We start from the raw sequence: 16,860 nt of genomic DNA on the forward strand, positions 1-16,860 counted from the left end.
TAAAAGGTGGCCAACTTTGCAACCATGGAGGAGGAAGAGACAGAGCTGGACGAGCGGTCCCAAAAGGACTGGGATGATATCATTCCAGAGGAGCAGAGGAAAAAGGTGGAGGAGGAAGAAAGGCAGAAAGAATTGGAGGAAATCTACATGCTGCCTCGAATCCGGAGCTCAACTAAAAAGGTATGGCCCATCTCAAGGAGCTGAGAAGCAGGAGGCGAGAGCTGGCAAAGGCAATGCTCAAGAGAAGCCTTCTTGCCATCTGAGTACTTCTTTCCCTCCTCCAGAGCTGGTTAGGAGTAAAGCACAGAGGTGGCACATTGACCTCTTGTTGGCATCATGCATTGGGTCCATGGTTTGTAATGCAGTGTGAGGGCCCATTCTGGATTTGGTACAACTCATCTTATCTTAACAGACAAAATAAAGAGAACCTGTAGTGAGCACAGGGCAAAATATCCAACTGTAAAATGCAGAATTTACTGCAGTTTATGCCATTTTCTGGCTGTTTCTTCTCCTTGGGCTCTCTAGCTCCCTGGGCTGCTCTTGCCTAAATGTGGCTTTTGCAGGCAAAAGAGATGGTGTCTTGCCAAGTTCTTTTTTTAGGTGATGGGATCTACCCCAATCCAACAGAAACCAGACTGTGCAAGGAAGCTCTTTTTGAATATGGGACTTTAAGGGGTTATGAACTGTTCTCTGGGATGAGCTGGGGAAAAACATTAAAGTGAAAACTAAAGAGAAGGATAATTCGTATCAGATTATTCCAGATTCATTTCTGAGTTATCCTCTTTTCAAAACAGCCTAAGGGACTGTGGCACAAACCCACAGTAATCAAGGTGTTTTAATGTATCTAATACCGTAGTAAATCAAAATGCAATTGTGAAACTGCTGGCTAGAAGGCTCTAAAGGGAGGATGACCACCAGAGCCTTCGTTAGCTGGAAGCTGCAAGGATGTGCAGTCTTTCTGGGTTGATTACATGGGCTTCTGCATCTTCAGGAAGAGATGCCAAGGTGTTTTACAGTTTGAACATGAAATAGTGCCACTGCATGGGAGGGACAGAAAAGGTTGGCAGATTAGCGTTTGTTAACTGTACTGCTGTTTTTCTGGTACATACAGGCTCAGACAAATGACAGTGAATCAGATGCAGAAACTAAGAGAAGGCTTCAGAGATCATCTGGATCAGAAAGCGAGACTGATGATACCGATGATGAGAAGAGACCAAAGCGCAGGGGGCGTCCTCGGAGTGTTAGAAAAGATACTGTGGAAGGATTTACTGATGCTGAAATCAGGAGGTCAGTGCTGAGCACAGGAGACAGTTCAGAAAACAAATACCAAAATCCCATGCAGGTGGAGAAAACCCCAGTTTAATCCAGCAGGTGTTCCCCTGTAAGCACATCAGTGGTTTAGGTGGAGATGGTTCATTGGGCCAGCTTCTGCACCTTTGTGTAATTCAGTTTGCTCCCAGCTGATGACATAACATTCAGATCTGTGCAAAATGGGCTGGATTGCCTTTAGTCAGGCTGCAGTGAAGCTGGTACCTTTCTAAAATTAATCCTTGTTATAACTGCCCTTTCTGGGCCAAGTGGATTGAGCTAATTCCTTATTACACGTGAGGTCTTAAGTACCATGAGATACAGAGCTGGAGAAGCCAAGGACTCTGGTCTTCCTGACATTTTTCTGGCAGTAGTCCTGCTGATTTAAGCTTTAAGTGAAAGGCAAACTCTGACAAAATAACCCCATGAGAAGCATTGGTCTCATTGATCCCGGTGGTTGTATATCCTCTTCTGCACTGTGTCCCTGAAGTCATCTGGGGGAAGAATTCCAGAGCGTTATTTTCTTCTCATGTCTTCTAACTCTTGAGCCTTTCCCAAAGATTTTTGTCTTGTGGCTCTGCCCAGATGTTCAGCCAAAGATGGAAGAGAGAGGGTTGTGAGTTTTCCTTGACTCTCTTTCCATCTCTGAATTGATATATTTTTAAACAGGAGATGATCAGACTATTTGGATTGTGGTAGCTGCCCCATACCCAGCACTGAAACACAGAGAAGGAAGGAGGTGTTGCAATGTGAACTATAGCAGCCGTTTAGGTTATTGTGATGTAGCAGAAAGAGGGTGTAAGAGCACAAAATGAAAAAAGGAAGAGAAAAAAATGAACTCATTTTAAAAATAATCTGTAGTTGAAGCCACTGGGTCTACTCCCAGCACAAGGCACTGTCCAGTTGCAGCAATGGTGTCTGACTCTTGCCGTAAAGTTGTGTGTTAGCCATGGCAGTGATTTTCACAATAAAAATAAGACATAAAAATAAATAGCAATCCTTGTCTGCAAAATTCTGAGATGGATTGCACCACATTTGGCTCTTCTGTGATGGGTTGTTACATTTACAGCCTAAGCGTTAAAATTGCTAAATGACGTTGATTTAATGCCTCTCTTCTCCTTGGAAAAATGAAGTTAATCATTACCAATATGGTGTGAGCCATGCTTGCTTTCAATGTTTTTTATACTACAGTTATGACTCTCCTCTTTTTCTCCTCATCTGCCAAATACCCAACATTCATAATGTTGTGTTCTTCTCCAGGCAAGGTCACAAAACTCTTTGTGGGGGTTAATGGATTAGGTTTCTCAGTCCTGAGTGATGCTTAGCTAATCAGCATGGAATGCAAGGTTGATAATGTGGCAGGGTGTAATTAATATATTCCAGTGTATTTGTGATATTGGACTCACTTTTTATGGCAGTTGGTTTAGTTTCTGGGTTTTTTTTGGTTTTTTTTGGCTTAGGTTTATCAAGGCTTACAAGAAGTTTGGATTGCCCCTTGAAAGGTAAGTCGCAACCTGGCCCTTCTCCAGAGCATTATCATGGGGGGATGTTGTGTTTCTAAGAACAGCCATACACACATTGCTATGGGTGTGTGATACAACTTCCACAGATAGCACAAAGCCTCACTGTTGTGTGATCAGTAACCCAAGCACTGCCATACAGTGCCTCATGTCTCAGTTGATGGGCACTGATGAATGCTGGCTGAAAAGCAGCTAAAGCAGTAGTGGCACCAGCAGTGGAGCAGTAGTACACAGCATCATCCTTCTGGCAGAGTCTGGCCCTTGGGGCATTTCCACTCTGCCTAGAAAGGAGAGGGAGCAGCTGTCTGAACAGCAACTGCTACCCAAAACACTTGCCAAGCTTCAATATGCATATTAGTTTCAAGACTGAATTTGGAGCATCTTTCCCTCACTGCCATATCCCTCTTGAAGGGAAGCGGAGAAAGGCACATACAAAGGGTCTGCAGAGCCCTGCATGAGTGCTGTGCCCCAGTGTAAGTGAAGGGAGGAAGGGAGATGATGGGCACATGTGCTGGGTCTGGAAAGCTGTAGCCCTTGCTGAGGTCTCAGAGCTGAGGCAGGGATCCTTGCATATATTGTATGAGAAATTACTGTGGTTTTTTCAGCTGGTTATACTCTTCTCTTGTGAAACATGAGGCTTGTGTGTGGGCCTTGATGTTACTAACTTCAGCCAGGCAAAAGGGATAGCAGGTGGCACCTTTGACCATCAAATGGAGTTAATATGGAACCAGGAAAGCATAAAGGAACACTGAACAGTCACAGAAGGTGCCTGTTGTGCCCAGGATAGACAGTTCTCACCTTTGCTTTAATACTAAAAAATTCTCCAAAGGATTGAATCAGTTATACTACATCTGCACATCTGCAGAGTAAAACTGTGTTGTTTCCTGCATGAACTTGACTTGTGCAGGTTTCATACGTTCATACATATACAGCATTGACTACTAAAAGCTATGGAACAATTGCTCAGGAAGTGACTGGGAGGAGATATGCTGTATCAAATACAAAACTTTTTTCCCCTTTGCCAGGCTGGAGTGTATTGCCCGGGATGCTGAGCTGGTGGATAAGTCTGTGGCTGATCTAAAACGGTTAGGGGAACTCATCCACAATAGCTGTGTGTCAGCAATGCAAGAATATGAGGAGCAGCTGAAAGAAAATCCAGGTGAAGGTAAGCAAGAGGATTGTGTGCTGCTGTTACGACGTTTTTGGGGGTTGGGGGTGTTCCATGGAGCTGGTGAGAAAACCGTTCCCTTCCTGGACGGGGAGGCATACCACATTGCTACTTAAAAGCAAAGAAGCAGCACACATTTAAACCATCCCATCTCTGCCAGGCAGCTCTTGCCAACGGAGAGAAACCCCTGAGTCTTCTGCTCAGACTGGCAAGTGCCATTTGGGTCTGTTGGCTTCTGCTGAACATCAGTTTTCGTGGGGAGAGGCTGAAGTAATCAGCTTATTTAATGCTGGGCCACAAGGCAAAACAGATCATATTTTAACTGTTCCTGGGATTGGGAATTAAACTGGTGCTGTGTGTACTCCGTGCTAAAGCTGGATCCACAATTAGCACTTCCTGGAGCTGGCATCCTCAACCGCTCCATGTATGGCTGTTCTGTGATGTTTGTTTGGAGATACAGGGGTCTAGGTTGGATTTGCCACTGGGTCTCTGCCTATTGCATCTGAACAAAACTACTGAAGCAACAGCTTCAGCATACTTAGATGTATTTTTAAGAAAATTATACTGGGAGGTGTTTGGATTGTAGATCTAAGTGAGTTAGTGAAAGAAAACTTACATTTTGGGCCTGCCTTAGCAGACAGCCTTATGTTTAAATAAGAGGTTACGGGCAAGGTCTTGATCTGTGTCTAGATGTTCCTACAGAGGCACTTCTTTCTGTAAGAGTTCTCTTAGTTGCTGTATTTTATTGTTGAGCAGGGAAAGGACCTGGAAAAAGAAGAGGTCCTACTATCAAGATTTCTGGTGTCCAAGTCAACGTGAAATCTATCATCCAGCATGAAGAGGAGTTTGAAATGCTGCATAAATCCATTCCCACGGACCCAGAGGAAAGGAAGAAGTGAGTTTGGCTAAGTAGGCAATGCAGAAAGAAGCTCAGGGAATTTGGATTTTGTAGTGGAAAGAGAATAGCTTAGATATGTGGATTTGCTTTACCTCCAGCAGCATTAAAAGTAGCTCATGTTTGAAATGCCTTTAGGTACCGCCTGACATGCCGTGTCAAAGCTGCCCATTTTGATGTAGACTGGGGAGTGGAGGAGGATTCTCGCTTGTTAGTGGGAATTTACGAGCATGGTTATGGAAACTGGGAGCTAATTAAAACAGATCCAGAATTGAAGTTATCTGATAAGGTAGGTCGCCTTGCTTGTTGCTTGCATTGGGTCCATTGCAGTGTTCATAGAGAACGTGTTTGATTTACTCCAGAAACAGATGTTTATGGTTGTAACAACTCCAAAAATAATAATAATAAATAATAACGAGGAAAACAGTGACCTCCATGGAATGTTGCATGCTTGATGGAAAGCAGAGTTGTGTTATTTGATTGGCAGTAAATTTTCTCTGAACAGTACCATATGAACCACACCGAAATGATGCAGGAATAAAATGGTAATGCTGACATGTGTGGTTACATGCACAGTATAGAGGGTGCATTGCATAATTGTGACTTGATATTTCCTTGAGCATCTCACAAGAAGCTGAGTCTGAATTTCTGTGTGGAAATAATTTTTCGCAGATTTGACACTGCTTATGTCAAGACTGGTCTGTGTTAGCTTTGAGGGTATAGTTACATGACTGGCTATGGCAGCAAAGCAAGCTGGAAAGCCTCCATCTAGTTCCTCTGTTCCTCAGTCATTCCCATAAGAACTGTTTATGGGGGCCATGTTGAAATGATCCAGGTTAAAAATAAGCCGCCATCGGTTGTGTCAGCACAATGGAAGGAGAGTGAACTGCAACACAGGGCTGAGGAATGTTGAGAATATCTACACCAGCTTTGTTGCTAATATGCGACATTCCCGTGACATCCCCGCTAGTGCTTTTAGCAAAGAGATCAGACTGTGGCTGCAGCCTTGTTGTTCACTAAAAATTCTGCATCTGTGTCATTGCTGTAGCAATGTCTCAGGTTACTAGAGGGGACCAGTCTTTGTGACAAGGCTGTCACAAACAAATCTGATGTGTCAAGGAGAGTGGACTCAGATTTGCAACTCAAGGTCCCAAAGACGGTTTGCAAAGTTTTTTTTTCTTTTTGCACACTTACAAGAAAGATCATAGAGAATCTAGAGAGCTGCCTCAGGGTCTTTTCACTTCTGCAAAAGGCTAAGGGGACAGATGCTTGCTAGGACCTTTGCTTTTGGCTAGACAGGGAGAGTCTGTGTGGGAGCTGGAAGAAATGCTTGAACCTTCTTGTTCACTCATAAAGTGCAGTATCTCCAACCCTTTGCTGGGCCTGGAAGGGACTGCTGCTAGTGTGTATCTCTTTTGTCAAGGTTTTTTTCTTCTTTATCAAAGATCCTACCTGTTGAGACAGATAAGAAACCTCAGGGAAAACAGCTCCAGACCCGTGTTGATTATCTGCTGAAACTGCTGAAGAAAGATCTGGACAAAAAAGAAAACATGAAAGATGGGGAAGAGGTGAGATGTGGCTGCTTGATTCTGGGGGTTTCAGGATAAGTGGCTGGCTGATGGCAGGAGACAGTCTGTGTTCCCAGGTTGCTGAACAACATCTACGTGAAAGCATATGGACTTGTCTGTTGTCTGATTGCATTGTGATACTGAAAGGATAATTAGTAAGGGGCAGGTAATCATTACACTTACTGAAGGACTGAGGCTCATCAGGCTTCCTGCCATCCTGCAGGGCCTGCAGCTGTTTGCAAGATGTTCAGGAAATGGGGTATGTCCCCAGGAAGTAGCTGTAGCTCTTTGCTTGTCCTGACTTGTTCTGTGTTTTCACCAGGGCAAGCTAAAGAAGAGGAAACCACGAGTGAAAAAAGAGAACAAGGCTCCCAAAGTCAAAGATGAGCATGGGAATGAACTCTCTTCTCCTCGGCACTCAGACAACCAGTCAGAAGAAGGTGAAGTCAAGGTGAGTCAACTTGGTGGATAGTGGCTTTTCCAGGTTTCCTTGAGCTATGTGGTTACTGCAGAAACTCACCTTGAGACGCACCCTTAGCAAATGGCCTGTGGAGTCAGGGGCACTACAGACCACATTCCCACAAGAGACTGGCAAATGTACTAAAACATATATACAGCTGTTGGGGTGAAAGAAGGACCTTTCCCACCCACTCTTTTAGGTTAGTGCTTTAAGTGTTTGGGGGGATCCTAGAATGGCCATACACATCCACATACTGACTTGGAGGAAAGATTGTCTCAGGACAAAGTTTGTTGCCCTTATAAAGCAGAGAAAGAAGAATTGTCTCCCTCTCCTTTTCAGTACGTCAGCCAGTGGTAAAGCTGGAGTTTACCAAGGTCATGCTGTTGCTTAGAAAACTTTCTGTCTTTGAGTGGTTTGGCTTGTAGTCTAAGGCTTTTTGTTCGTGTGCTGATCAGTATCTACCTTGGGGGCTGAGCGTTCTCGAGCACAGCTGGCATAGGAAAGCAGTGCTTATCTACAGTTTGCCAGCTAGATTGGGGCTCATCTATTTTTTATACCCTTTTGTCAAGGGCTGGGTGGATTGCAGCTGGTTAAGCAGGGCTTGCTGTCTGGTTAAAGAGGTGTGAGGGCAAATTTGGATGGACCTCAAAAATTGCCTGCATTTCAAGGATGTAAGTTTTATGGAAGAAAGTGTACGTGAGGTGAGGGATTCCAACTTTGTGCTGTGACTGATTTTCTAGGAGGATGGCTTGGAAAAGAGTCCAGTGAAAAAGAAACAGAAGAAGAAAGAGAACAAAGAGAACAAGGAAAAACAGACAACCACTAAGAAAGAAAAGGAAAGCGATAAAGAGAAAAAAAAGACAAAAGACAAGAAGGAGAAGGTATGTGGTACTCTCAGGAAAATTTTAAGAGATAGGAAAGTCTCTGAGCAGAAGGGCAAGCTATGAGACTTATGATTCATTAAAGGCCCTGTGTGAAAAGACATGAATGAGGTACTGTGGGGTGAGGTATTATTCCTTTTTCAGCCCTCCTGAATTCTTATTGTGAAGAATTGCAATAAAAAGTGGAAAAGGCAATATATCCTAAAGCTTGGGGGAATGTGAGCAAAAAGGAAGAGATTTTGTCAGACTGCCTTTAAAGTACAGTGGTCCCTGTGACAGTGATATGGCCAAATAGCTGATGTTAAGGAAGAAAGAGGGAAGAGCCTGGAGCACTCAGATCAAAGTTCTGTTCAGCAGTGATTTATCACAGGGTTGGCAACTCCTTGTCTGTGTTCCCCTTTAATTTAAACTCAACCCAAATAACCCAACTGTCCACACCATCAAAACTGTAAGTTGTCCTTGTTGCTGTTCAGGACTCACCAGAATGAGTGTTTCAACATCAATGGTATGTTGTGGACTAAAATGTCCCTTGAATTTTGGGTACAACTGCCCTGAGGCTGGGTTCAAACTGGAAGGGGGGGTAAAAGCTTCTATAATAATGACCTGAAGTACCTGTCCAAGGAACAGGTATGTACTGCATGCCCAGTGTGTTTTGACACTGAGGTCATAAGTGCAAATCAAGTTTTGTTGCATATGTAGGGGAAAGTTTGCTTTCCAGTGATTTTTGGTATGGCTTTGACTGCAGGTAAGCCATGTGTCAAAATTTACACCAGCAGGCTGATTTGAGGTTGCTTTCCAGGGGGTCTGAGGACTAGTGACATGGCATGAAATTGCAGATCCTCGTAGACATGAGACTACTCTGAGCTCTGTCCTTTGCAAGGGATATATATTCTTTAGCTTAACGTCTCTTACAAGTCTTCAACATTGTTTTTCTCTCCATGAGTATGAATATCGTATTCATGTCCAAAATGTTGGCTCTGACTTCTCTCTACTCCCTCAAGGATGACATAAAGCTAAATAGAGACATTGCAGCTAAACAGTTTGAGATCTTGGGAGGAAAGTTGTAGGAGCGATGCCTGGTGTTTAACAACTGCCAGTAACAACAGTGTGGAGGTTGTTAGTTGGATCACTTGAGATCCTGCAGTCTGGCTCATCATGTGATGTGTGTAATTTGTCCTTGTAAAGTCTAAAGGTGGTGAAGCCAAATCTGGAAGTAAAGGGAAGAGATCACAAGGTCCTGTCCACATTACCGCAGGGAGTGAACCAATCCCCATTGGAGAAGACGAGGATGATGATCTGGACCAAGAAACATTCAGCATAGTGAGTATTTTCCTCAAGAGATGGGAGGGTGCTGGCAGAGAGCCCAGCGAGGCAGCCAGGGTTTGCTTGCACGTTATCCAAGGATGTGGTTTAGGTGTTAGGGTGTGAGCCCCCTCCTAGTGCCTCACAGTGATTTCCTCTGGCTGATCTCAGAGCACGGCAGAGCAACCCTGGATGAGAGTTGTCTACCAGCCCCCTCTGTGCCTACTAGCTGGCTGCTGTAAATGGCACTTCAACTGGAAGAAACTTAAAAGCTCTTTCAGCTCCTGATTCTCACCAAGCAATCGCACTGTTAAAGGGTTCAGATAACTCCCTTAAAAATTCAGCTTTGCATGAGTGCACATGTTCATCCCCTCCTTCTGCCAGGGATACCAGCCAGGGCAGGAGAGGGCAGGATGTCAACAGAGCATACAGAAGGGCTCTCTTCTTCAGCTGATAAGTTCCCACTGCTCATTTGACAGGCCTGGGTTACAGAAGACCCTGCAGCCTTATGTGGTAGTCTCTCCTGTAGAAGCCAAGGAGCCATTGGCGCTCTCCCAGGTGTGGAAATACAGGAGAGTTTTGAGGGTGGCCTTGTATGGCTGTGGGAGGTACAGAGTTGTCTGAGCTGTAAGCACGTCCCTAGTTGTGTATATGCTCTTGCAGCAAACATGCCTGCAAGGCTTATTGTAAAAATAGCCTTTTAGTAAATGTTGTCATGGCAGACTCTCCTTGGCTTGACTTGCACAGGGAAATGCTGAAATATCACTGTTTAAAAACAGTTCTCTAAATGCAAATCTGTGTATTCGCTGCAGGTCTGTGTTATTTTTGTCTGTTTTTTTTTCTTTAACTTTCCTTCTGTGATGCATTAAAGGTCCAGTCAGGCAGTAGAAACCTGTCTGATTTACTGTCTTTGCGCAGTGTTGATGCGCACAGCTGAAAAAGAGGGTGCTTTCATCTCGTGTCTTCCAGTTTTGGTAAAAGCGATAAAGCGACCACAGATGGGGATGGACAGGGAGGGTATTGAGTGGACACTCATTCAGCTGGGGCTGTTGGTTCAGCATGTTGATGCTCAGTTACGCTTCCTTGCCTGCCGTGGGATCAGTGCAAGAGCAGACCATGTTTGAACACTTACAGTTTGCAAAGCAAATTGTTCCCCTCTAATAAGAGGGGGGCAGCGGAGGTGGGGAGACACTTGTCTTTTCCTGATTATTTTCTGCAGCATGTCTAACAAATTGCTATTTTCATAGCTGATTTCTCCTTGCCTAATGGTCAAATAAAGCTAATATCTTGTGCTAATGAACTTCTTCCAGCTCTGTCTGATTAACAAGGGAACAAAGTAGAGCCCTGTGCCAAATCACTTTCTGCTCTCTGTTGCTTTTTCAAGTGCAAGGAAAGGATGAGACCAGTCAAAAAAGCACTGAAGCAACTCGATAAGCCTGATAAGGGACTGACGGTTCAAGAACAGCTGGAGCACACACGCAACTGTCTCCTAAAAATTGGGGACCGCATCTCTGAGTGCCTTAAAGCCTACACTGACCAGGATCATATCAAGCTATGGAGGAGGTGAGGGATCATTGTGTTTTCTTTGGCTGGTCTGTCATATTTAAAAATGGTAGTCAGAGGCTGCTGGGTTTTGTGTGGTTGAGTGTGCCATTTGGCTCCTATTTAACCTGTACAATCTTGTGTTCTCTAGCCCACTCAGTCCATACCAGTGTCAGATGAGGGTTTTGTCTGCAAGTTGTGCTGGTTTCATTTAAATTAATTTCAGAACTAGTTTATCTAAACCAGTGCAAACCTCTTTATTTTACTTTGAAGAACTTGGTTCCAGCTCTCCTGATCATCCTGTCCTGAGCTGGGTTGAGACTGTTTTCCAGAGAGTGTAGAACTGATATGATGTTGGTTTGAAAGCAGTTGGCAGTTAAACTGCTGATGTAGCAATTAACAGAAAATGTTCATGTCATTCTAGGAATCTATGGATATTTGTGTCAAAATTCACAGAATTTGATGCCAGAAAACTGCACAAACTCTACAAGATGGCTCATAAGAAAAGATCGCAGGAAGAGGAGGTGAGATCTGAAGTGCCTTCCCTCCAGTTGCTCTCTTTAAAAGTTGTCACACTTGAAGTGTCAATGCTTTCTGCCTCTTGTCATGGGCTTTCTTTATTGTTGGTGGCAGTCTGTGATTTTCTTAACATCTAAACAGTCTGGTTGCATTTGCCTCCTCTTTCATGTGGCATTTCTCCTTTCATCTAACAACACTGGTCACTTCGTCCTGGCTGTTCTGACCAAGAAAAAGCATTGCTTGGTGTGGCATGTTGTGTTGAATTGACCTTTAGAGTGAAAAGCCTGGGAGAGCTGCCCTGTAGAGATAGGATGTCGAAGCAGAGCCATGCGGGGCAAAACTGTGCCTGTCCTTCACCACTTTTGTACCATTGCCATTCATACCATGCTCAGGCACAGTTGGTTCACCAAGTCTCAAAGAGGTGGGTGGCCCACAGCATGGGGAGTCTGCAGAAAAATCTAGAGCCTGACAGACGAGACCGTTGCTCCCATAGTCTGAATCTTTTGGTGGAAGAGCAGTTGAGCTGTAACCATCTCTTCCACCTTGCAGGAGCAGAAGAAGAAGGAGGACATGTCCAGCATGAAGAAGCCGTTCCGCCCGGAGCCTTCAGGCTCCAGCCGCGACTCTGTGATGTCCCAGTCTCACGTGCCTCACAATCCTCATTCCCAGAAGATCCACCTGCCCCCTTCCCATGCCCAGCAACAGATGCACGGGCACCCGCGTGACAACTATGGCCATCCAAACAAGAGACATTTCAGCAACACAGGTGAGCACTTGCAAGCCAGGAGAAACCATCCCTTCTAACCTAATGGCTGTTTGCCCTTGGACACAAATCATTGTGGGACTTGTGGCTGATCAGATGAAAGGTGATGGGATGGAACATATGTTACCACTGTACTTATTGCTGGACTGGAAAACATAATGATATAGTGATGAAAAGAGTATAAGAACAGGACAGAATAAGATTTGCTAGAATAATAATAAAGAAATTCAAAGAATAAAATTGGGCCCACATAGTTTAGGGGGGAGAAAGTTAAAGGGGCACAGCAATAGTTATCATTTCTTTGAGAATTCAGCAAAGTGATGGGCTTAAACTAAAGTATGAAAGACACTTAGTGGTGCTTTCCTCATTGCAGACCGAGGAGAATGGCAGAGGGATCGAAAGTTCAACTACGGTGGCAACAGCAACCAGATGTGGGGTGGAGAGCGGCATCACCAGTATGAGCAGCACTGGTACAAGGACCACCACTACGGGGATCGGCGATCTCGTGGAGAGCCCCACCGGAGCTCTGGGAACTACAGACCAAATAACCTCTCCCGCAAGAGGCCATACGAACAGTACAACAGTGACCGAGACCACAGAGGCCACCGAGATTATTACGACAGGTAATTCCCTTTCATCTCAGAAAGGCTGGGAGGAGTTTGCAACAATGCATCCGGCTGCGGTGGCCGGGCTTTCCTTGGGGAACTGATCTCCATCCATTCGTTTTCTCTCTGCAGGCACCACCACGATTCCAAGCGTCGAAGATCTGATGAGTTCAGGCCTCAGAACTACCACCAGCAGGATTTCCGACGGATGTCTGATCACAGGCCACCCATGGGATACCATGGCCAAGGACCTTCGGACCACTACCGGTCTTTTCACACAGACAAATCGGTAGATTACAAACAGCCTCTCCCTCCACCTCACCCTGCAGTGTCGGACCCTCGCTCACCCCCCTCTCAGAAATCTCCCCACGATTCCAAGTCACCTCTTGATCACAGGTCACCTCTGGATAGGTCCTTAGAACAGAAAAACAATCCAGATTATAACTGGAACATTCGGAAAACATAAAGCGACTGAGAGGGGGAAAGCGCACGTCTGAAATACTTGGTTTGATGCAACAGTGGCTGGTTTCTCCAAGCCAGCAACCCGGAACTCTGAACATGCTGCTATCATCTTGCTGGGTCAAGGAGGATTTTGGGGGAGTAGGTGAAGGAAGATTTTTCCCTAGCTCTTGGTTCTGGTTTGGATTCCCGTTTCCTTTCCCCTCTTCTACCATTGAATGCTGGAACCAGCCTTGCTGCCTCATTCTTTGTTTTGTTTTTGTTTTCCCCAATCCAGTGGACGCAAGGGAATATTCCCTAGCCAGCGTTTCCCCAAACCAAGAAGGCGGATCGATGCTGCTTAGGATTGTGCAGAAGGCCGTGTGCCCCTTCTGACTTGATGTTACATGACAGATGCTGCTTTAGGATTGGGGATAAACTGGTTGGGCTGTTTAACCAGCACAGGGCAATGGGAGGATATATTCAAGGAGGGACAGGAGAGTCCCTCAGCAGACAAGCTTGGTTGAAAGAGGGACTCGATGTCCCTGCAGAGTGACTCCAAAGGAGTTGGAGCCATGCTGGTGACAATCCATTGCTTTCCCTGGCCACATTATCATTTCCATGTCTTTATCCATTTCAAGAAACTGGCTCTGCTTTGATTGTGTCCCCTGCAACAGAAGAGGTATGGGGGAGCTTCCTCCTATCTCCAGAGCTGGAACTGGCAAATCTTGACTTTGGGGGGCTTTGGGATATGTGAAAAAGACAGACTTCCTTAATAAAGTCTTAGTTCACTTCCCACCAGTAGGAAAGAAATTGGGTTGACAACAGTATTTCCCAGTGGACAGGGCTCAGGAATTCATTACAGAACGCCTCTTCTCTTCTGACGTGGGCAGCTTGGATGATCCAGGAGCTAACAGATGCTGGTTGGGAGCTGCAAGGTCAAAAAATGGCTCTAGGCATCTGGGGATCCTGAAGCACCTAATCTCCCTGCCACTAAAGTCTGGTCTTTGGGCATCATTTCTCTCTGCGATTCGCGAAACAGTGATCACAAACCCTTACTGCAACCAAAGGATAAGGATGGTAGAGCAGAGTTAAATAGGAATCCAATGGACTGATCACTGTTCAGCGAACTGTCACCTTCCTGCCACTGTTCCAGCAGTCAGCAGTAACTCTGAATTGCTAAGAGTACCTGCACTGAAAGACCTTCTGTCTGTCTAAATTGGAAATGTGCCTGGGGGCTTAGCACCTAAGTGAGCAGGGAGACAATAAGGAATTCAGGACTGAGTCCTTAAAAATCCTTGGAGCAAATGTCTTAGGAGCCCAGCATGGCAGAGGGAAAAGAGGAGTCTGCAGCCCAGCTCGGTGGACTTCAGAGCAAACACTCCTCCAAGTATTTGAGCCACAGCGTATGATGCAGAACAGTATCCAGCCTGGAGACAGGTGTGGTGAGAGGGGTTGTGCACAGATTGCTGGCCAGAAGTAGCTTGGGTGATTATTTTTCAGGTCCTAGGTCTTTGTAGAGTCACATCCCTGGAGACCACAAAGCTCTCCCAACAGCTCGGCTGCCCAGAGTGTGGTGTCTGTGGATGTGACATCTCCCGGAGCTCAGTTTTAAAGACCAGGCTGTTCCAGACTCCTTTTTGGTGGGGGAATGAAGCTGGGCCCCCTATTGAGATGCCAGTATCTGACCCTAATAAGCTGTCGTGTCCTTTCCCCGAAAGACTTGAGGGGAGATGGGTGTTCAGGGCTGGCTTCCTGACTCCAGCCAGTGCCTTGGAAGGCACACACAAACCGACACTAATACCCTCATGTTGCCCCTCCATGCAGTGCATCCCTTGAAATCTGTGGCTGTCAGTCACTCCTTTCTGAGCCCACTGCTTTAACGGGACACACAGGAAGTGTTTTCCTCCCCTTTTGTTTTTATTTTGCAAGATTTCTACCAAAAGCAGGGCAGTTTTGCTTCCTTAGGGGCACTGTGCTGCCCCAAGAAAGTGTTACGCTTGTGTTTACTTGTGCAGGAGGAGGTGAAGGCAAGTCTTCCACAGTCCCCTTTGGAGCTGCTGGGTTGATGAGAGGTGTTGAGATAGCATGTTTCCGCGGCGTTTCTCACTAAGCTGTGATTGCAGGCACGCTTTGTTGTGATATTCCGCAGAGAGGTCCTTTCTTTTCAGAGGTATTAGCTTTTAATGTGAAAATGGAAGAAACCTCGGAGGTGCAAAGAGAGTTGCTCTTTTTGTTCACCAAGTGGTGCTATCATGATAGAAAGTTCGTGCCATACACTTGTAGCGAAATGCAATACTGGCCAGACCAGTGTTATGGTTGGTGCAGGAAAACTTTGAACCCCAGCAAGAGGCATTTTCTGTGTATAGACATGGGGGTTTCTGCTCATCCTGGGTTCCAGGTATGAAGTTGGTTGTGGTTTCCTTCTTGTGCAACAGCAAAAGCTTTACCCATATCCACCGAAGAGCTGTCCCTGCTGTCATGTTAGCCTGAGACTGAAGTCACATAGTTTTTGTTCACTCATGGTGGGTGGGACTTAACTGGGTTTGGCTTTAATGAAGCTGGAGAACTAGATTCGGGAGAAAGTCCTCCCTGAGTGCACACACACAGGCATGCGTTTTATGTCCTCTCAACTTAGGGACCATAACCAGACACAGTCACTTGGATGTGAACGGGATCGGAGGGGACAGGTCCACAGCCATAAACCTCACTGCGGTGTTTGTGACAACATCTGGTACAGCTCTTCCTTCCAGACCAGCTGCGGGATTCCCTCTAGCCTCTTTGCAGGAAAAAGTAGCAACTTGCTGGGTTTTTATTTTTAAAAAAATTGTTTTTCAGCCTGACCTTTTTGGAAATGGTGTAAACTTGTGAATTCACATGATGGAAGTCCTGCAGACTGAAACACGCTGCAGGGACAGGCGATGTGGTGCCCAACCAAAATGGATGCTTAACAGTGCTCTGAAGTCCTTACGTGAACAGTTTAAGTGATCCACGCAGAAATACTATTCTGCTTTCAGCCGTTTCCTCCCGACCTCCTCCTTCCCTCTGGGGAGAGAAGGTCTCTTACTGTAAAAATGTGGACTTTTAAACCTGTTGACTAAAACCAGTAATTAATATTAATTTATATTTGTGAAAAAATGCCACTGTCCTAGTGATTTCTGATGTAAATATGTTGTTTATATAGTATGTATTAAATTTTCCTACATTGTAAAACTGCTGTACTTTTGATTCTTGTATATTAAAAAGTGTTACTGAGATTTTCAGAAATGCGCCAGTGTGTGGTGTGTCTGGGGAGGTTCTGTAGCCCCTCGGTATGATGGCAGGTTTGGTGGAAGCACAGGATGAGCACCTAAAATGGGGGCTGTTATGGGATCACAGCGCCCTTTCCTGCCAGCCACGGGCATGCCGTGATGGGTATTTTCACTGTGCAGGATTAAGCATGTTCTTCACGGCTGTTTTACATAGTTTCGCAGTCAGTGGTGATAGCGACTTGGAAACCCCTTTGGATGGGAATTTCCACCCGATCAGGAGAAGCCGTGCGTTTCCTCACCCATTTCCAGCAGGATTTCACTGGGATGGTACCAATGTTTATGAGTTTATCCGACCTCTGTCTTTTCTGGGTCTCTGGGAGTGCGGAAACTTCTTTTTGACCCTTTCTGGGGAGAATTCCCCTTTTTCTAGGAGAAATGCTGCTCCCGCTGCATTGGTGGGGTTCTCCACTCTGTCCCCAGGCCCCTCTGGGCAGGACATGCCTTTCTCTGGGTGGGATGAGATGGCATCCTGGAGGCTGCTTTGGTTTGGTCTTTACCCTCCACCTATTCATACTTAGGCCCACACGGCAAGATGCGGTGCAGGGATTTGAAGCTGTTTCTCCCAAGTTACAAGAGCTCA

The 16,860-nt window shown here is 45.5% G+C and overlaps 1 protein-coding gene across 10 annotated transcripts in view; it reads left to right on the plus strand.

Annotated features, from left to right (window-relative positions):
- The window catches only part of CHD2 (chromodomain helicase DNA binding protein 2), a 91,599-nt gene extending 75,380 nt beyond the window's left edge, over window positions 1-16,219 (plus strand). For all 10 annotated transcript variants that reach the window (XM_049813400.1, XM_049813402.1, XM_049813401.1 and 7 more), the window contains 15 exons: window positions 7-180; window positions 1,112-1,287; window positions 2,769-2,810; window positions 3,854-3,993; window positions 4,753-4,891; window positions 5,030-5,180; window positions 6,337-6,459; window positions 6,782-6,910; window positions 7,660-7,800; window positions 8,986-9,120; window positions 10,487-10,665; window positions 11,069-11,168; window positions 11,713-11,929; window positions 12,300-12,549; window positions 12,664-16,219. In XM_049813400.1, the coding sequence (XP_049669357.1) occupies window positions 7-180; window positions 1,112-1,287; window positions 2,769-2,810; window positions 3,854-3,993; window positions 4,753-4,891; window positions 5,030-5,180; window positions 6,337-6,459; window positions 6,782-6,910; window positions 7,660-7,800; window positions 8,986-9,120; window positions 10,487-10,665; window positions 11,069-11,168; window positions 11,713-11,929; window positions 12,300-12,549; window positions 12,664-12,997 (2,430 nt within the window). In that variant the 3' untranslated portion in view covers window positions 12,998-16,219. The remainder of the gene's footprint in view (window positions 1-6; window positions 181-1,111; window positions 1,288-2,768; window positions 2,811-3,853; window positions 3,994-4,752; window positions 4,892-5,029; window positions 5,181-6,336; window positions 6,460-6,781; window positions 6,911-7,659; window positions 7,801-8,985; window positions 9,121-10,486; window positions 10,666-11,068; window positions 11,169-11,712; window positions 11,930-12,299; window positions 12,550-12,663) is intronic.
- The last annotated feature ends 641 nt before the right edge of the window (window positions 16,220-16,860 follow it).

This window comes from Accipiter gentilis, chromosome 10 (assembly GCF_929443795.1).
Source record: "Accipiter gentilis chromosome 10, bAccGen1.1, whole genome shotgun sequence".
NCBI classification, from domain to species: domain Eukaryota; kingdom Metazoa; phylum Chordata; class Aves; order Accipitriformes; family Accipitridae; genus Astur; species Astur gentilis.